Source organism: Myiozetetes cayanensis, unplaced genomic scaffold, assembly GCF_022539395.1.
Source record: "Myiozetetes cayanensis isolate MyiCay16 unplaced genomic scaffold, myiCay2020 scf17, whole genome shotgun sequence".
NCBI lineage: Eukaryota > Metazoa > Chordata > Aves > Passeriformes > Tyrannidae > Myiozetetes > Myiozetetes cayanensis.
Window position 1 is genome coordinate 6,457,634 of NW_026087378.1, and position 13,107 is coordinate 6,470,740.

A 13,107-nucleotide genomic window follows, 5' to 3' on the forward strand; every position below is an offset into this window, starting at 1 on the left:
GCCATTGTGACCATCCCACATTCACTGTTAAACCAGTGTTACTCCTGGAACACTTTATGTTCCGGGAGGGACAGCTATAAATTAGAGCCAGCTTCATTTCTTCCACAAGAGACATTATTCCTTCAGGGAATAGGAGAGTGGCTAGAGGTGGTAAATAGTGCTTTTCCCAACATCCCAGGATAGTCTGATTAAATAAGAGAAAGACTGTGTGCAATTTGGCTTCTTGGCCCTGGGGAGGATCCAGGCAGCCAGGTGCTCCATGAAAGACAGTGCTGCAAGTTGAAGGGAGGGGAAGGAAGGACCAACTGTCATGAGCTGTCAGATGTCTAAAGAGTGATAGACGGGGTTATGAAATTTGGAGCGTGAGTGGGAGAGGGGCAGGGGGCTACTAGGTAAAGAAGAGGAGGAGGAGGAAGAAGTGGCCATGAGCCTTGCCCAAGGGACAGGTTGGGAACCATTGGTCCAGTGACCGGACTGCGGGACAGGAAACCGGTTTCCTTTATCTGCAGCTAATGGGCTGTGTGACGTGGACAGACTGGCCTACTTCTCTTTGCCTCAGTGATCCAATCTGCAGCCAAGTGACCTCATCACTGGCCTTCGTATGTGAGAGCTTCCATAGGCTCCCTGTGCAAACTTTATCCTTTGAATTCTACCAACAACCGCCCCTTGCTCATCACTGGAAGGCTCACACCCCGCCGTTGTCAGAGCACGCCTGGAGACGCGATTTCTGACAGGTTCAGAGTTAGAAATCAGCAAAGGCAAACACTGACCTTGCTAGAGCTTTTCTCCAAAGAGCTGGGATGTTCATCTGAGCTGCTGAACCTGCTGCTCTTCTCTGCCAGCCCTGAATGCTTGTTTTCACCACTAACATGGAGTTGCCCGTGGCACTGGCTGGGCATGGCCCATATCTCGGACTGCAGAGAGCTGGGAAGCAGCCAGGCATTATGAAAGAAGTTGGCTGGCAACTGGGATATTGATGGGAGGACTCAGGGAGCACTGAGAGGTGCATTGCTTTGGGGGATTAATGCCTGTCCTGGCTGGAGCTGCTCCTCCCAGCCGTATTTGGACATATGACTTAATCCTGATCCTACCCAATCTGTCAGTAATGAACACGTAGAAGACAGAGTGCATTCCACCCAGGAGAAGAGGGCTCAGCCAAGAAGCTTCTAACTAGGTCACTGATGAGCAATCTTTCCCCTCCCTCTGTGTCATTTTTATTAATCACTTGAAAAATAGGTTGAGTAATGATTGCAAGCAACTTGTCAAGCCAATTAAAAACAGAGAAAGGTAGGGCTGTGAAGCTGAAGACAAATGCTGTGCTGGTTTTAAATGAGTGTCTGTAAACCCCACTGACCTGTGAGTAATTGCCTCCGAAAAAACTGGCAGCCTGTGTGTTTCTCAGTGTGAAGGTTTGTTCCTTCTGGATCCACAGGGCAAACAGTTCACTGTGGTCCAGAGAGGTATTACCAGAGCAAAATCACTTTGAATTTGTCTTGTAGCTGCCTTAGTCTGGTTGGACTATTAGCATATAGACTCTTCAGCAAGGGCTTGTCAAAGGGTTTCGTGCACTCTGGGTGTGAAATAAAATAATACAGAGCACTTGCTAGTGAAGGTAGCTTATTTTATGTAGCTTGCTTGAACAGAAGTTCCCATAATAACTTTATAAAAACTCTGTTTTTATTAAAACTTTTTTAATAAAAACTCTGTTTGACTGGAAGATAAATTGACAAATCTTCTTCTTTGTTGAACAGTGTTGGACTTTGAGGGAAAAGAGCTGCTAGGCAATCTCAGCAGCATCTTGGTTCAGTGTGTTGAGTTTCCCCAGAGTGGATTCTCTAGGACCGTTCAGCTAATTCAGCCCTGGGTCTTTTTGGTTTATTTTTCACGTGTCGGATGGATTGTATGTGCCAACAATAAATATTTATACTCCTGTATTCCTTTTACTCTCTATCTGTAGTTTGTCTCTTGTGAAATATGTGCCAGCACTGTGGGTGCTGTGAAACAGCATTACTCTTTGGGAGACTGTTGTATAGTGTGTTAGATCCTGCTGTCCAGGATGTTTCTTCCCATCTGTTCCTGGCTCAAATCCTCTTCTCCTTAATTTTAGTTGTTGCTTTTGGTTACCATTCATAGATTGAAATGTGATATTAAGGAGGAAGGTCCAAGTTATGCCCTGCTGCCTTCTCTTGCTGCTGCTCTGTCAGCTGGGTGGCAATAACAAAGTGACACAAATAAGCTTTCCTGGGGGATGGTTGAGAGCAGCCTTCTTCTAAAACTGTTTATGAAACAAATGCAAGAGCACATGCTTCCCTCCTTCCTAAAAGAAGTAACAGCCCAGGGGAGTGGAGGGCAGCTCATGAGCCTGCCACCTCTTCAGCATTAGGTTCTTGTTTTGTATCACCTCTGGAAGCTCAGATTAGGGAAGGGTGCAGGAATTTTGTTTTCTGCTGGGACAAGGGATTTGTTTAAAGCCCCCTGCACTTGCCAAGCAATAAATAAAGTTAAGTGATTTGCCCCCATGCCACTGTGAAGGGTTCTCCCCGTTCTCTGTAACTCGGCTGTAGAAATCACAGTCAACTCATGGCTTCCCAGTCTCCTTTCTTCCCTCCCCATGCAAATCGTTGGTTCTTTCCCTGTGGAAATGTGTGCCTGAACCCACCTGTGTTTTCTGCCTTCCAGAGTTAATGAGCTCTACGTGGATGACCCAGACAAAGACAGTGGAGGTAAAATAGAAGTGAATCTGAACATCAGTTTGCCAAACCTACATTGTGAACGTGAGTACCCCTTCTTCACTTAGCAGTTTTGCTTTGTGTTTTAAGTAATACTTGAAATGAGCCCACACTGGTACAGTGTCCCTTCTTCTGTAACAAGGTGGATGGAGATCAAGTAGCTGCAGTCTTTGCCAATATCCCATTGCTTTTTGTTCCAGGCCAGGACACTCGTTTTTTGGACCTTGTGCTCACTCTACAGCCTGTGTTAGTGGCTGCTCTCCCTCACTGGCTTCTTTCTAAATCTCATTTCCGTTTTCTTTATAGCAACCTTTTGTGTCTGGGAGCAAGAAACCTCCCAAGTTTCATTCGTACTGAACGCACCAGGTGGTTGTTGTTTTTTTCCCAAATCACCTGCTTGTGTACCTAAAGTTTTTCTGTTTGTGTAATTGAGGTTGCAGTCAGCTGGCAGGACATGGGAGGTATATTTGTGTCAAATAGGCAGTGTGAAAAGTTCGATGACAAGGTTCTTTCTGGTATAACAATATTTGAGATGTCAACAAAAGAGGTGTGGATTTTTTTCCCAGTAAAAGCAACGCATGGTTTTCCTGTGCAACTTTCCTGTTCTTTTGTTTTGATTTTTTTTTGCCTTCTCCTTTCCCACCCATGCAGTGGTTGGACTAGACATCCAAGATGAAATGGGAAGGCACGAAGTGGGTCATATTGACAACTCGATGAAGATCCCACTCAATAATGGGGATGGCTGCAGGTTTGAGGGACATTTCAGCATCAACAAGGTGAGTAGGAATGACAGTGGGTGAGTGTGTGCTGGCGGGGGAAATGCTGGCAAGATCCATTTGTAAAATCCTCTTGAAAATCTGTGTGTCAGTGCCTCTCCTGCAGTGTGTATGTTCATGTCCCTGATCAGGGGGAAGGTTAAGTCTCAGTGCTGCAGATGATGTGGAGAGAGGAGGCTGCATGGCCAGACCCACAGGGAATGTGTTAGATTGGGGATTTCTCTACTGTCCAAAAGAGATAATTGAGATGGAATTGCTGAACAGCAGAGAGCAGCTCTGTATTGCAGCCAGTGCTGCCTTTCAGTGCAGCAGCCTAATGTTTAGGGTATGTGTGTACTCCCTACAAACGCCAAGTGGCTTCTATGTTTACTTGTCACGACTTCTGCACCTCCAGAATGTGACTCACTGTGGAGAGGTCTTTGGCAATGTCTCTATCCAAGCCCTCTTTTGTTCCGAGAGCCACAGAATGACAGGAATGTTCCCTACTAGAGGGTGCCAGCGGAACAGAAGCGGCTCCGTGCTGGGATGTTTGGAATACAGCACGAGGCCTCTGCGCATGCTTTGCTGGGATGCTCCGCTTCTGTCTCAAAGAATGAAAATCCAGGCCTGGAGGAGGCTCCTCTCTGGGATGGGTGTGTTCAGGATTGAATAATCTTGCTATGTAATGCTGGAGATGACTAGCTGGGGTGGGGGAGGCAGTGCTGGGACCCACTGGTGTCCTAAGAAGGGCACACCCTTTATTCACTCCTCTCTGTGTACCACAGGCTACAAAATCCTACTTCCTTCTTTTCCTCCCAGGTCGTGTTCAATCATATCTAAAAATAACAGGCAGAACCTCTTACTGGTTCTTTGGCATGGAAAGGATTAGAGACTTAAAAAGAGGACATTTGCTTCCTCACCTCTAAGCCACCAAGATTGCTGGCAGCTGATAGTCCACAAAACCGGGAAAGAGCTTCTTGCATGGTAGTTCTTGTACAGATAATTCCCAAAGCATGGAGCTGGGGGTTTTGCCTGCTAGATGTGGTGTGTCCTGCTCGCCAAAGCAGCTCAGAAGGGGAGGGATGTATGTGGCAGTGAGGAGCTTCCTTCACTGTTTAATTTGTGTCTCATATAGTGGCTGGGACAGCTGTCAGAGGGAGGGGACCTGGTCCAGGACTCCTGGCTCTGGCAACCTGAACCTCTTGTGTGTGACCTGGAGGTCTGCATTCCCTTGGCAGGAATTGTACAGGCTTCTGTGTGAGCTGGGACCTGGAGTGGGACCTGGCCAGGCTTTGAAACTTGACCAAGGGTTGCACTTGGGTGTTATTCTCAAACCTAGGAGGGAGGACAAGGTGACAGTGAGATGATTGTGTGCTACTTACTGCCGAGTCTGCCGCCCTGTTTACTGAGCTTGTTTATGACACAGCTGGTGTCCACACCTGAAAGTGTTCCCAGGAGTGCACTGCCGTTCCTCAAGTCATTAAATTAGCTTTCCTGAAAGCACATGGAACCGGCATGTGGCCTCCCGTGGCCCTGCTGGTGAGGTGTCTCTGCAGGGAGCACCGTGGGCACCAGTTGTATAACCATCCTCCCACCCTTTCTTAGGCCGTGCCACATTGCTTCTCAGTGTTGCCTCATTTCACAACCTTTTCTCAATAGAAAAATATTCTTGCACCCTCCATAACAGTGATTGAGCTGTATCTGCTGAAAGACTTCATGGAGTAGGGCTGGTGACCTGAAAAGTGTGTGCACACTGGAGTGGTCCCATCAGAACGACACCAGTGCTCACTTTCTGTCTTGGAACTGAGTCCTTAAATGAAATTTGCATTTTGCAGAACTTTGTATTTGCCTCCATTAAAAAAATAAAGAGGAAGGGCTCCTGCTGTCTCCTGCCAGGGCTAGAAACTGAAGATCTAGATTAGTTTGTGCGGGAAGGCCCCTTAGATTTGGTGGGGTTTTCCTCTTTTTATCTAAAACTCATTCTTGGGCACAATCTCAAATGTAAAGTTGCTCACAACCAGTACTGCAAGAAGAATATATCCACAGTGTTCTGGGCTGTTCTGCAGCAGTGGGGCCCATTAACAAATGCGAGATGTGGGAGTAAAGCATTAAGCAACTGTTTGTTGCCTGTCAGAGACAGGAATTTTATTTTAATGGGGATGAAAGACATAGCCTTAAGTATTGGGAATCCCTGAAGCTGGGAGTGATCCACTCATCACCTCCTAGTCAGCAGCACTAGCAACGTGAGGGTGCCAAACTCTTGGGCTGTGGGATGTATCCGATCCGAGTGTTGATCAAGTGCCTTTCTCTGACGTGCCAGAGGTTGTCCACTGCTCAGTAGGTACAGCCTGGATGGATCCAGGCACTTCCACGTCATATCACAGAGCCGAGCAATGCCTTGAGGGGTAAAATGTGAAATCCTGTCTTCCCTGTCCTGACTAATTCCAGGTCCCTGGTAACTTTCACGTGTCGACGCACAGCGCCACTGCACAGCCCCAGAACCCCGACATGACTCACGTCATCCACAAGCTCTCCTTTGGGGACAAGTTACAGGTGAGTTCTCGTCCCTGAAAATTCCCTCGCTGCAGGGGAATGCAGTGAGAGGGGTTTAACATTAGATACTTTGGGTTTTGTGGAAGGGCCATGTACAGTGTGGGGAGGCCATAAGAAAGGACTGCCTGGGTCAGCAAGCCCATCCCTTGTGTCCGTGCAACATCTGGAAGGATTCACAGCTGGTTCCCTGCCACCACTTCAGGGAGGAGCAGTGTCCAGTCATAGAGTAACTTTGCTGTTTTCTTCTGAAACTGAAAGTGCTTCTGGAAAACTGTGTGGCTGTCGTCCTGCAGGGAGTAGGAATGAGGATTCATGGCTCAGCAAAGTCCCATTTTCAGTGTTAACAGAGCAAACAAATCTTTCTGCCTTTGTGGAGGAGCAGTGAGTGTACTCAGGGAAGATGTGTGCTCGCTACTGTCTTTACCACAGCACCAGTCAAGTTCTTTTTAATTCACTTCACTGTACTTGTGTAGCAGACACCTATTAGTCAAATTTGTTCTATGAAACACAAGTTAGACTTGGAACTGCCAATTCCCTGCTGGGAAGAAGCTGAATGCGTGCCCTTGCCCAGTGGATAGAATTTCACCAGGTGTTGCAAGTTATGTAATAATACCTGATTTCTCAATAAGGGCAGATTACAGCACTTCTCTAGCCTACTTCCAAGGAGCTGGCATCACAGGTGGGAGTTATGCATGTGCACACCCAGCTTTCGACTCACCCTAAACATTGCTTACCCATAGTCTCTCTGTAATCTTCCTTCCTCAGCACAGACGTCTCATTAGTCTGCTTCTTGTACACCCACTTCCAAAACCCTTTTTCATGCTAACAAGTCTAAGCGTTGCTTTGTAGTCTTCTGATTCTGCTCCCGGCTTCTTTTAGGAAAGATCTTGTGTGGGAACGGTGAAACATTAGCATATAAATAAGCTTGGTTTAATGTCTGTAAAGCACACTGAGATTATGAAAAATATTAGGTAGGTGCTAATAGGGAGTTCTGCAGTTTGCGTGGGAAATCAGTGCTCTGAGGGAGCATTCCCACTGTTTTATCATGGAGCCTTGGAGTAAGGGAGCTGAAGTGTGAATCAGCATGAAGGAGGAGCTTGGACAGTTGGGGGCAAAGGAGCAAGTGTCTTCAGTGATGGTGGTGAGAAACCTGTCTGGCAAACAGGTAGTTGGCTCCTGATTTGGACAAGTTCAGATTAGTATTTTCAGAGTTCAAAATAACTACACATCGTCTCCGTACACAAGAAGGGAGCACGTAGGTGCTGCTGATCCTGCAGGCAAACAGCAGTTCAACAGCACAAATTAAAGGAGGATATTCCACTAAACAGGGGCTACCAAGACTCGGCAAGCACTGTGAAAGCCAGCTCTAAACCTGTCTAGGTGCACCTCGAATATTTTGGGTTGTCTCCACCCGCTTTGATGTAATACATGCTTATATTTCTTAAACAGGGTGAGAAGCTTCTCATTCCCTTGTGTCATGTGCTGGGAGTTAGTTCTTTGTAGGTTGTTACTGACCCTGCCAAAATGATCCACTAAGGTACAGGCTGTGTTCTCCAGAAAAACCAGTCTGTTTGACACACAGATTTGAATCTCATCTGGCATCGAATGAGCTTCAAGTCTTCATCAGTGCTTCATGCACAATAGTGGCAGACTTTTTGTAGATTTTTTCCCTCATTTAGATGAGACTGAAATTCAAGGATGAATTTCAAGGATGAAGTTCTTGCATGTCGGGTAACCCAGTAAAGAAAGAGATGTGGGAAGTAGGAGATTATGCATTTTTAATTGTAGATTTCTCTGAAGTGCTGGATCATGGTGTTGAATAATCCTGGTTTTAACCTTGTGTGGTATCTTCCCAGGATAGTTGCAAGGTTGGAAGTTATTTTAGCCTGCTGTTGGTCTCTGCCCAAGTTATACGTCCACATATGTTGTATGTCAACACTTTATTCTTCTGTAACATGGGCCTCGAAAAGATGCTTGCCAGGACCTTGGACACCCTATGCTTTAACCTCTGCAAGCACATGCAAAGACATATAACTGGATATATAACTCAGGCAGAGACCAAGGACAGGCTAAAATAACTTCCAACCTTGACTTATCAACACAGGACCCCTCACAAGGTTAAAACCAGGATTATTCAACACCATGATCTACTACTCAAGAGAAATTATGATTAAAAAGGCACAATTTCTTACTTTCCACATCTGGCTTTACTGGGTTACCTGTCATACAGGAACTCATTGGTTTGAATTTTGGTCTCATCTACATGAGGGAAAAATCTACAGGAAGTTTGATGTGGACCTTGTAGTCTCTGGTTCAGATGTGCTGTGAGAGACTGACTTCCTACCTGTATCAAGAACAGAACATAATACTGAAGAAGGGGCTTCTCTTTCCTCATATGCCTTTTACAATGAGTAAAGAATAAGTACAGCCTGCACATGTGGTTTGGACATGGTTGCTTCTGTGTAAAATATCTGAAATGCAGTGAAAAGCACTGCAGCAGGTTCAGCTGTTGCTCTTGCTCTGCTCCTGTTACCAGCACCTTCCATTTGAACTTGGTGATGATTTTGCCTCTCTAGAACTTCCTTTCTGCTGAGCAAAACTGGTTCAGTTGCTGCTTCCTCCAAATCATCATCCACTCTATAGTGTTTGGAATAGGGAAATGGCCTTTAGGATGAGACAAATACATCCACGTGCTGTCAGTTTTGTGAGAGTCTGGAGGAGATTGCACTGCCCCATTGGTGAGGTGAAACTCTGTCATACCCGTGACCAAATACTTACTCCAAACTCTTCTTCCCTATTGTCTGACTTAAGGTCAGGAATTTCTAGGCCGTGGAGTTATTTGTCCTATCTATGTAGCTTAATGTACGCTGTGTGAGTGACACAATGTCTGAACCTACAGCTCTTGCTGGGGGATTTCCCTGTCTGGAGGGTTCACAGATTGATTATTCTGTTGGTGGACATCAGACTGCAGATCACAGTATGTGCAAGGCATGGGATGGAAATCCTGTTATTCTGGGCAAACAGATACTTGCATGCCTGGGATCAGCTGCAGGAAAAGCTGAAGGGATGGCAGTGATGGCATGTGTCCTTCCCATCTCCAAGGGCACAGTATGACATCTGGGCTAATGAGTGCAAGCTGTACAAGCCCAACTGCTCTGACATGTCTACCTTTGCAGCAGAACTCCCGCGTTTTAACCTGAGCGTGACTCCCATTTAGTTCTCTTTCAGACTGATAAATTAATGTCACAGTTAACTCTGCTCTTAGGAAATAATCTCACAATGAAATTTCACAACTGACCTCTTCCAACTGCAATTCCTTTAGCTTTGGAGTGGTTTTGGAGTTTCATCTTGTAAGGTGTTGTGAAATCAACTTTTTTACTTGGAGCCAACCTCTGTGATGATGGTCACTGAAAGATATGTCAGGTCATCTTTTACTGGGTTGAGGCTTTGTTTTCGCAAAGGGTTGAATCAGGCTGATCTAGTTACAGGATAGGGAAGCAAAGATGAAGAGTATCAAGTCAAGGTTTCTTCATGTGCCTTTTTGCTTTCCAGGTCCATAACGTTCATGGAGCATTCAATGCCTTGGAGGGAGCAGACAAACTCAGCTCGAATCGTATGTACTCCTGCTGATTACAGGTCTTAGCCACTCTCTGCAGGAGGAAAACAGGGCCATTCATACAACACTGGTGTATCCAGAAGTCTTTAATTCGCCTCTTTAGCCAAAATGATCCAGACATTGCTGGCTGACATTTCCATTTTCTCCAGTACTACAGAGAAGGCTTAGCCCAAAATGTCCTTTGAGGCCCTTTTGCAAACTGGACATTGTTTCCAGCTCTGTTAAAACTGACTCTGAACTAGGCAGTTTTTTATCCATATCCTACTCCTATAGTTCCCCCACCACCAGAACTTACCCTTATTCTCGTGTCACAGGTTAGCTCCTACCCAAAGTTCTACACTGTGGCTGGAAGGAGAGGCATTTTCATCCCCTGCTTTATGACCAGCACACAAAGGGGAATTTCCAGTGCATGCTACAATTCAGCATGGAGTTTTTCTCTCAAATGTTCAGGCTCCTGCAGGACATCAGTCCTGTCCATTTCTTGAAACAAAACTTCTGTGGCTGTTCCTGAAGATACACAGTTGTGGTTTGGTTTTTTGTGTTTTCCTCCAGGAGCCAAATGTTGTGTTACACTTGGCTAAAGGATCCTGCAGAGAAGTAAGGTAGAATTCTGTTTTAGAACTGTTTTAGCAGACACAAAAAATGGCACAAGTCATTTAAATAATGAAAAAAAAAAAGGCTAAGCAGCTGTAGGAAAAGGAAGAAGAGAAAGAAAGATGGGAGCACAAGAAATAAGACTACACAGATTATGATGCCTCAGCTGCTTCTCTCAGAAGGAGCTCAGTGAGCTTCCCCTCTAACCTGAGCTAGTTCCTGATTTTAACCAGGCTTTTGTGGTGGTGATAAGTGTTACCATTTATAGTTGCAGCCAGTTGGGAAGGTTCAAGTAACCCAAACCCTGTGGGTTGTGGTCCTACAGAAGTGGTGGGCGGGTTCTGGTGTCATCCAGCTACCTGACAAAGCTCTGTTCGAAGGACACAAATGTAGGATGTGAAATTGTCGCTTTGTCACAGAGCTTGAGATAAGGAGGAGGGAGGTACCTTTTTTGTGACTTCCTTTACTTTGAAACGTTGGGTAGGCTGTGATTCCTTTCTCTGAATGCTAACGTGTACTTCCCTTTACTTTCCTTTGACCGCAGCTCTTGCATCTCACGATTACATACTGAAGATAGTCCCGACGGTGTACGAGGACATGAGCGGGAAGCAGCGATACTCCTACCAGTACACGGTAGCCAACAAGGTAAAGAGGCAGGCAGTTCTCAAGGAGGCTCCTCATTGCAGCCCAGTGGATGCCCCGAGGATGTTCAGTCACCGTTCTTTCCCCCACCCTGCTCTGTGCCGTGTACATGTGTTTGTAGGTGAGCAGTAGCCTCTGCTGGGAGAAGGAGGAACTGAAGCTCTTCAGAGTGGGGCTTCCCGGTGCTCCTGGTGCTGGCATTTACCAGGATTGGGGTTGAGAGGGCTTGTGAAAGCAGGTGGTGATATTGTTTTCATTCCTGAGAAAGGCATTCTTCCTCCTGACTTTCTCATCTGTCAGTTTAACTGATCTAGATTTGTGGGAGGTTTTCACATGCTGCAGGAGCTCTTGTTGTCTTTGTCAAGATGCATCTGAATGGAAACTGTAACCCAGCTGAAGATAAAAAACATCACTTACACCTGGTTTCAATTATAAAAGAGTCTCATTTTTGATGGGTGTATCAGACACATAAATTAGCCAAATTTGTAGCTTTTTAGAAATATTGATTTCAGACATTCAGCCACTGAACCTGTAGCAGCAAATACGTACTGGTTGACTCTTTCACAGTGCCTGCTTTGTTGTAGGGGATTATCACAGAATCATTTAGGTTGGAAAAGAGCTTCAAGATCTTTGAGTCCAACCTGTGACCCACCTTGTCAGCCAGACCAGAGCACTGAGTGCCATGCCCAGGATTTTAATTATACAATTAATTGAACATTTTTTCTAAGGGAAAAAAACAAACCTACTTTCTCTTTAAGATGAAAAGCATCTTTCAATTTAAAATTATTTGCCATTTGTGTGCTAAATGAAAGTCCAGAATCTGTTAATAATATCTAATTACTGCTAGTTTGCCCCAAGTGATAATCAAGCACACACTCTCCTGGACTAGTTCTCAGGTTAATGTTCCCATCTAGTGATTTTTGGCCTTGCCTGTATAGTGTGTCCCAGGGATTTGGACATCTCCCTGTGTTCAGATTACAATGTATTTGTTCTGCTTAATGTCACAGCTGCTGTTCTGATAAGACTCTTGCGATAGAAGTTCTGAAAGTACTTTGGAAAATAGACAGGAGGAGCTTTTGACACTTCTGTGAGCTTGGCTGCAAATGGGGGCTTTCAGCCAAGACTGACTCATTAGGGCAGGATTGCTGTGGGGAAAAGGGGAGAGGAAGGAAAAAACGAGGTCAGTTCTGTCAAAACTGAAGTGCAGAGAAACAGTGCTGCCTCTGCATTTTCTTCTTTTGGTGCTTTAGTCCTTTACTCCCAGACTGATCAGTGGGAAAGAGAAATGGGAAGCCATTGGAATAGTCTGACACAGAGTGATAAGTATGAAGAGATGAAGAGGGTCTTAAGTGTGGACTGTGTCTCCTCTCTTACCTCCTACACCCTCTGCTTCCTCACTTCCCCAGATAACCACAGTACCGAGATGTGTTGCAGAACTTCAATAAGAGCCCTGAAAATATTATGACTAGGGGCTTCTTCTCTTGTCATCCACGAGAAAAAAACTCAATAGAGGGAAATTTGGGATTTGTATAAGATTAATGAAGATAAATGCTGTTTCATTGCCTCAGAGCTCACAGAGAGCAAAGTTGTATTTTTTGTATCATGCTCATGAGTGTCCTATTGCTTGTCTTTTCTTCATCTTCCTGAAGTATTTGCCACTGTGTAGAGGAGAATGGAAAGAGAAGAGGTGATCTGAGGAGGCAGCATGTCACAGGGCTAGAGAAGGGAAGATAGAGAGGCATCGTACACCATGCTGGTACCAGTGGCTCTCCTTGGATTTCTGGTCCCCAGCCTGCTTTTCTTGGATTTTTCTTCAGTCTGTGAATGCCCTGATCATTGAAAACTGATAATCTGTTTCCACTGAGAGCATAAACAAGATATTATCTCAAAAAGATGTGACTTTTGATGCCAATATGATGTTAGTGTCTGTTCTGTGTGGGCAGTGTGCAGTGTGTCTTGCTGGGGGGCTGACCTGTGGCTGATGGCCCTGTAGTTGTTAGGAAAGAAATGGATCAAAGGAGATTATCACTGACAATCTAAAGATGTCTCTCCTGAACCAGCCTGGAAGATTTTTTGAACCTTTGCCAATATTTTTCTGTATGCAGTTTCATTGTAGCTTGATTTTTAAACGTGCTTTAAACATGGCTCCACATGATTCATACTGAGTGGGCAAAGCATTCCCATTGTTGGTCCCAGTGGGAAAGGGGCCTTACAGAGG

The 13,107-nt window shown here is 45.4% G+C and overlaps 1 protein-coding gene and 1 long non-coding RNA gene across 5 annotated transcripts in view; one reads left to right on the top strand and one right to left on the bottom strand.

Annotated features, from left to right (window-relative positions):
* The window catches only part of LOC126638554 (uncharacterized), a 1,011,613-nt gene that overhangs the window by 523,592 nt on the left and 474,914 nt on the right, over positions 1-13,107 (bottom strand). The window lies entirely within an intron of this gene.
* Positions 1-13,107, top strand: part of ERGIC1 (endoplasmic reticulum-golgi intermediate compartment 1) — a 60,638-nt gene that overhangs the window by 36,334 nt on the left and 11,197 nt on the right. The window contains exons 4-8 of the mRNA XM_050312512.1: positions 2,680-2,774; positions 3,381-3,505; positions 5,933-6,037; positions 9,590-9,650; positions 10,792-10,892. Coding sequence (XP_050168469.1) covers positions 2,680-2,774; positions 3,381-3,505; positions 5,933-6,037; positions 9,590-9,650; positions 10,792-10,892 — 487 coding nt within the window. The remainder of the gene's footprint in view (positions 1-2,679; positions 2,775-3,380; positions 3,506-5,932; positions 6,038-9,589; positions 9,651-10,791; positions 10,893-13,107) is intronic.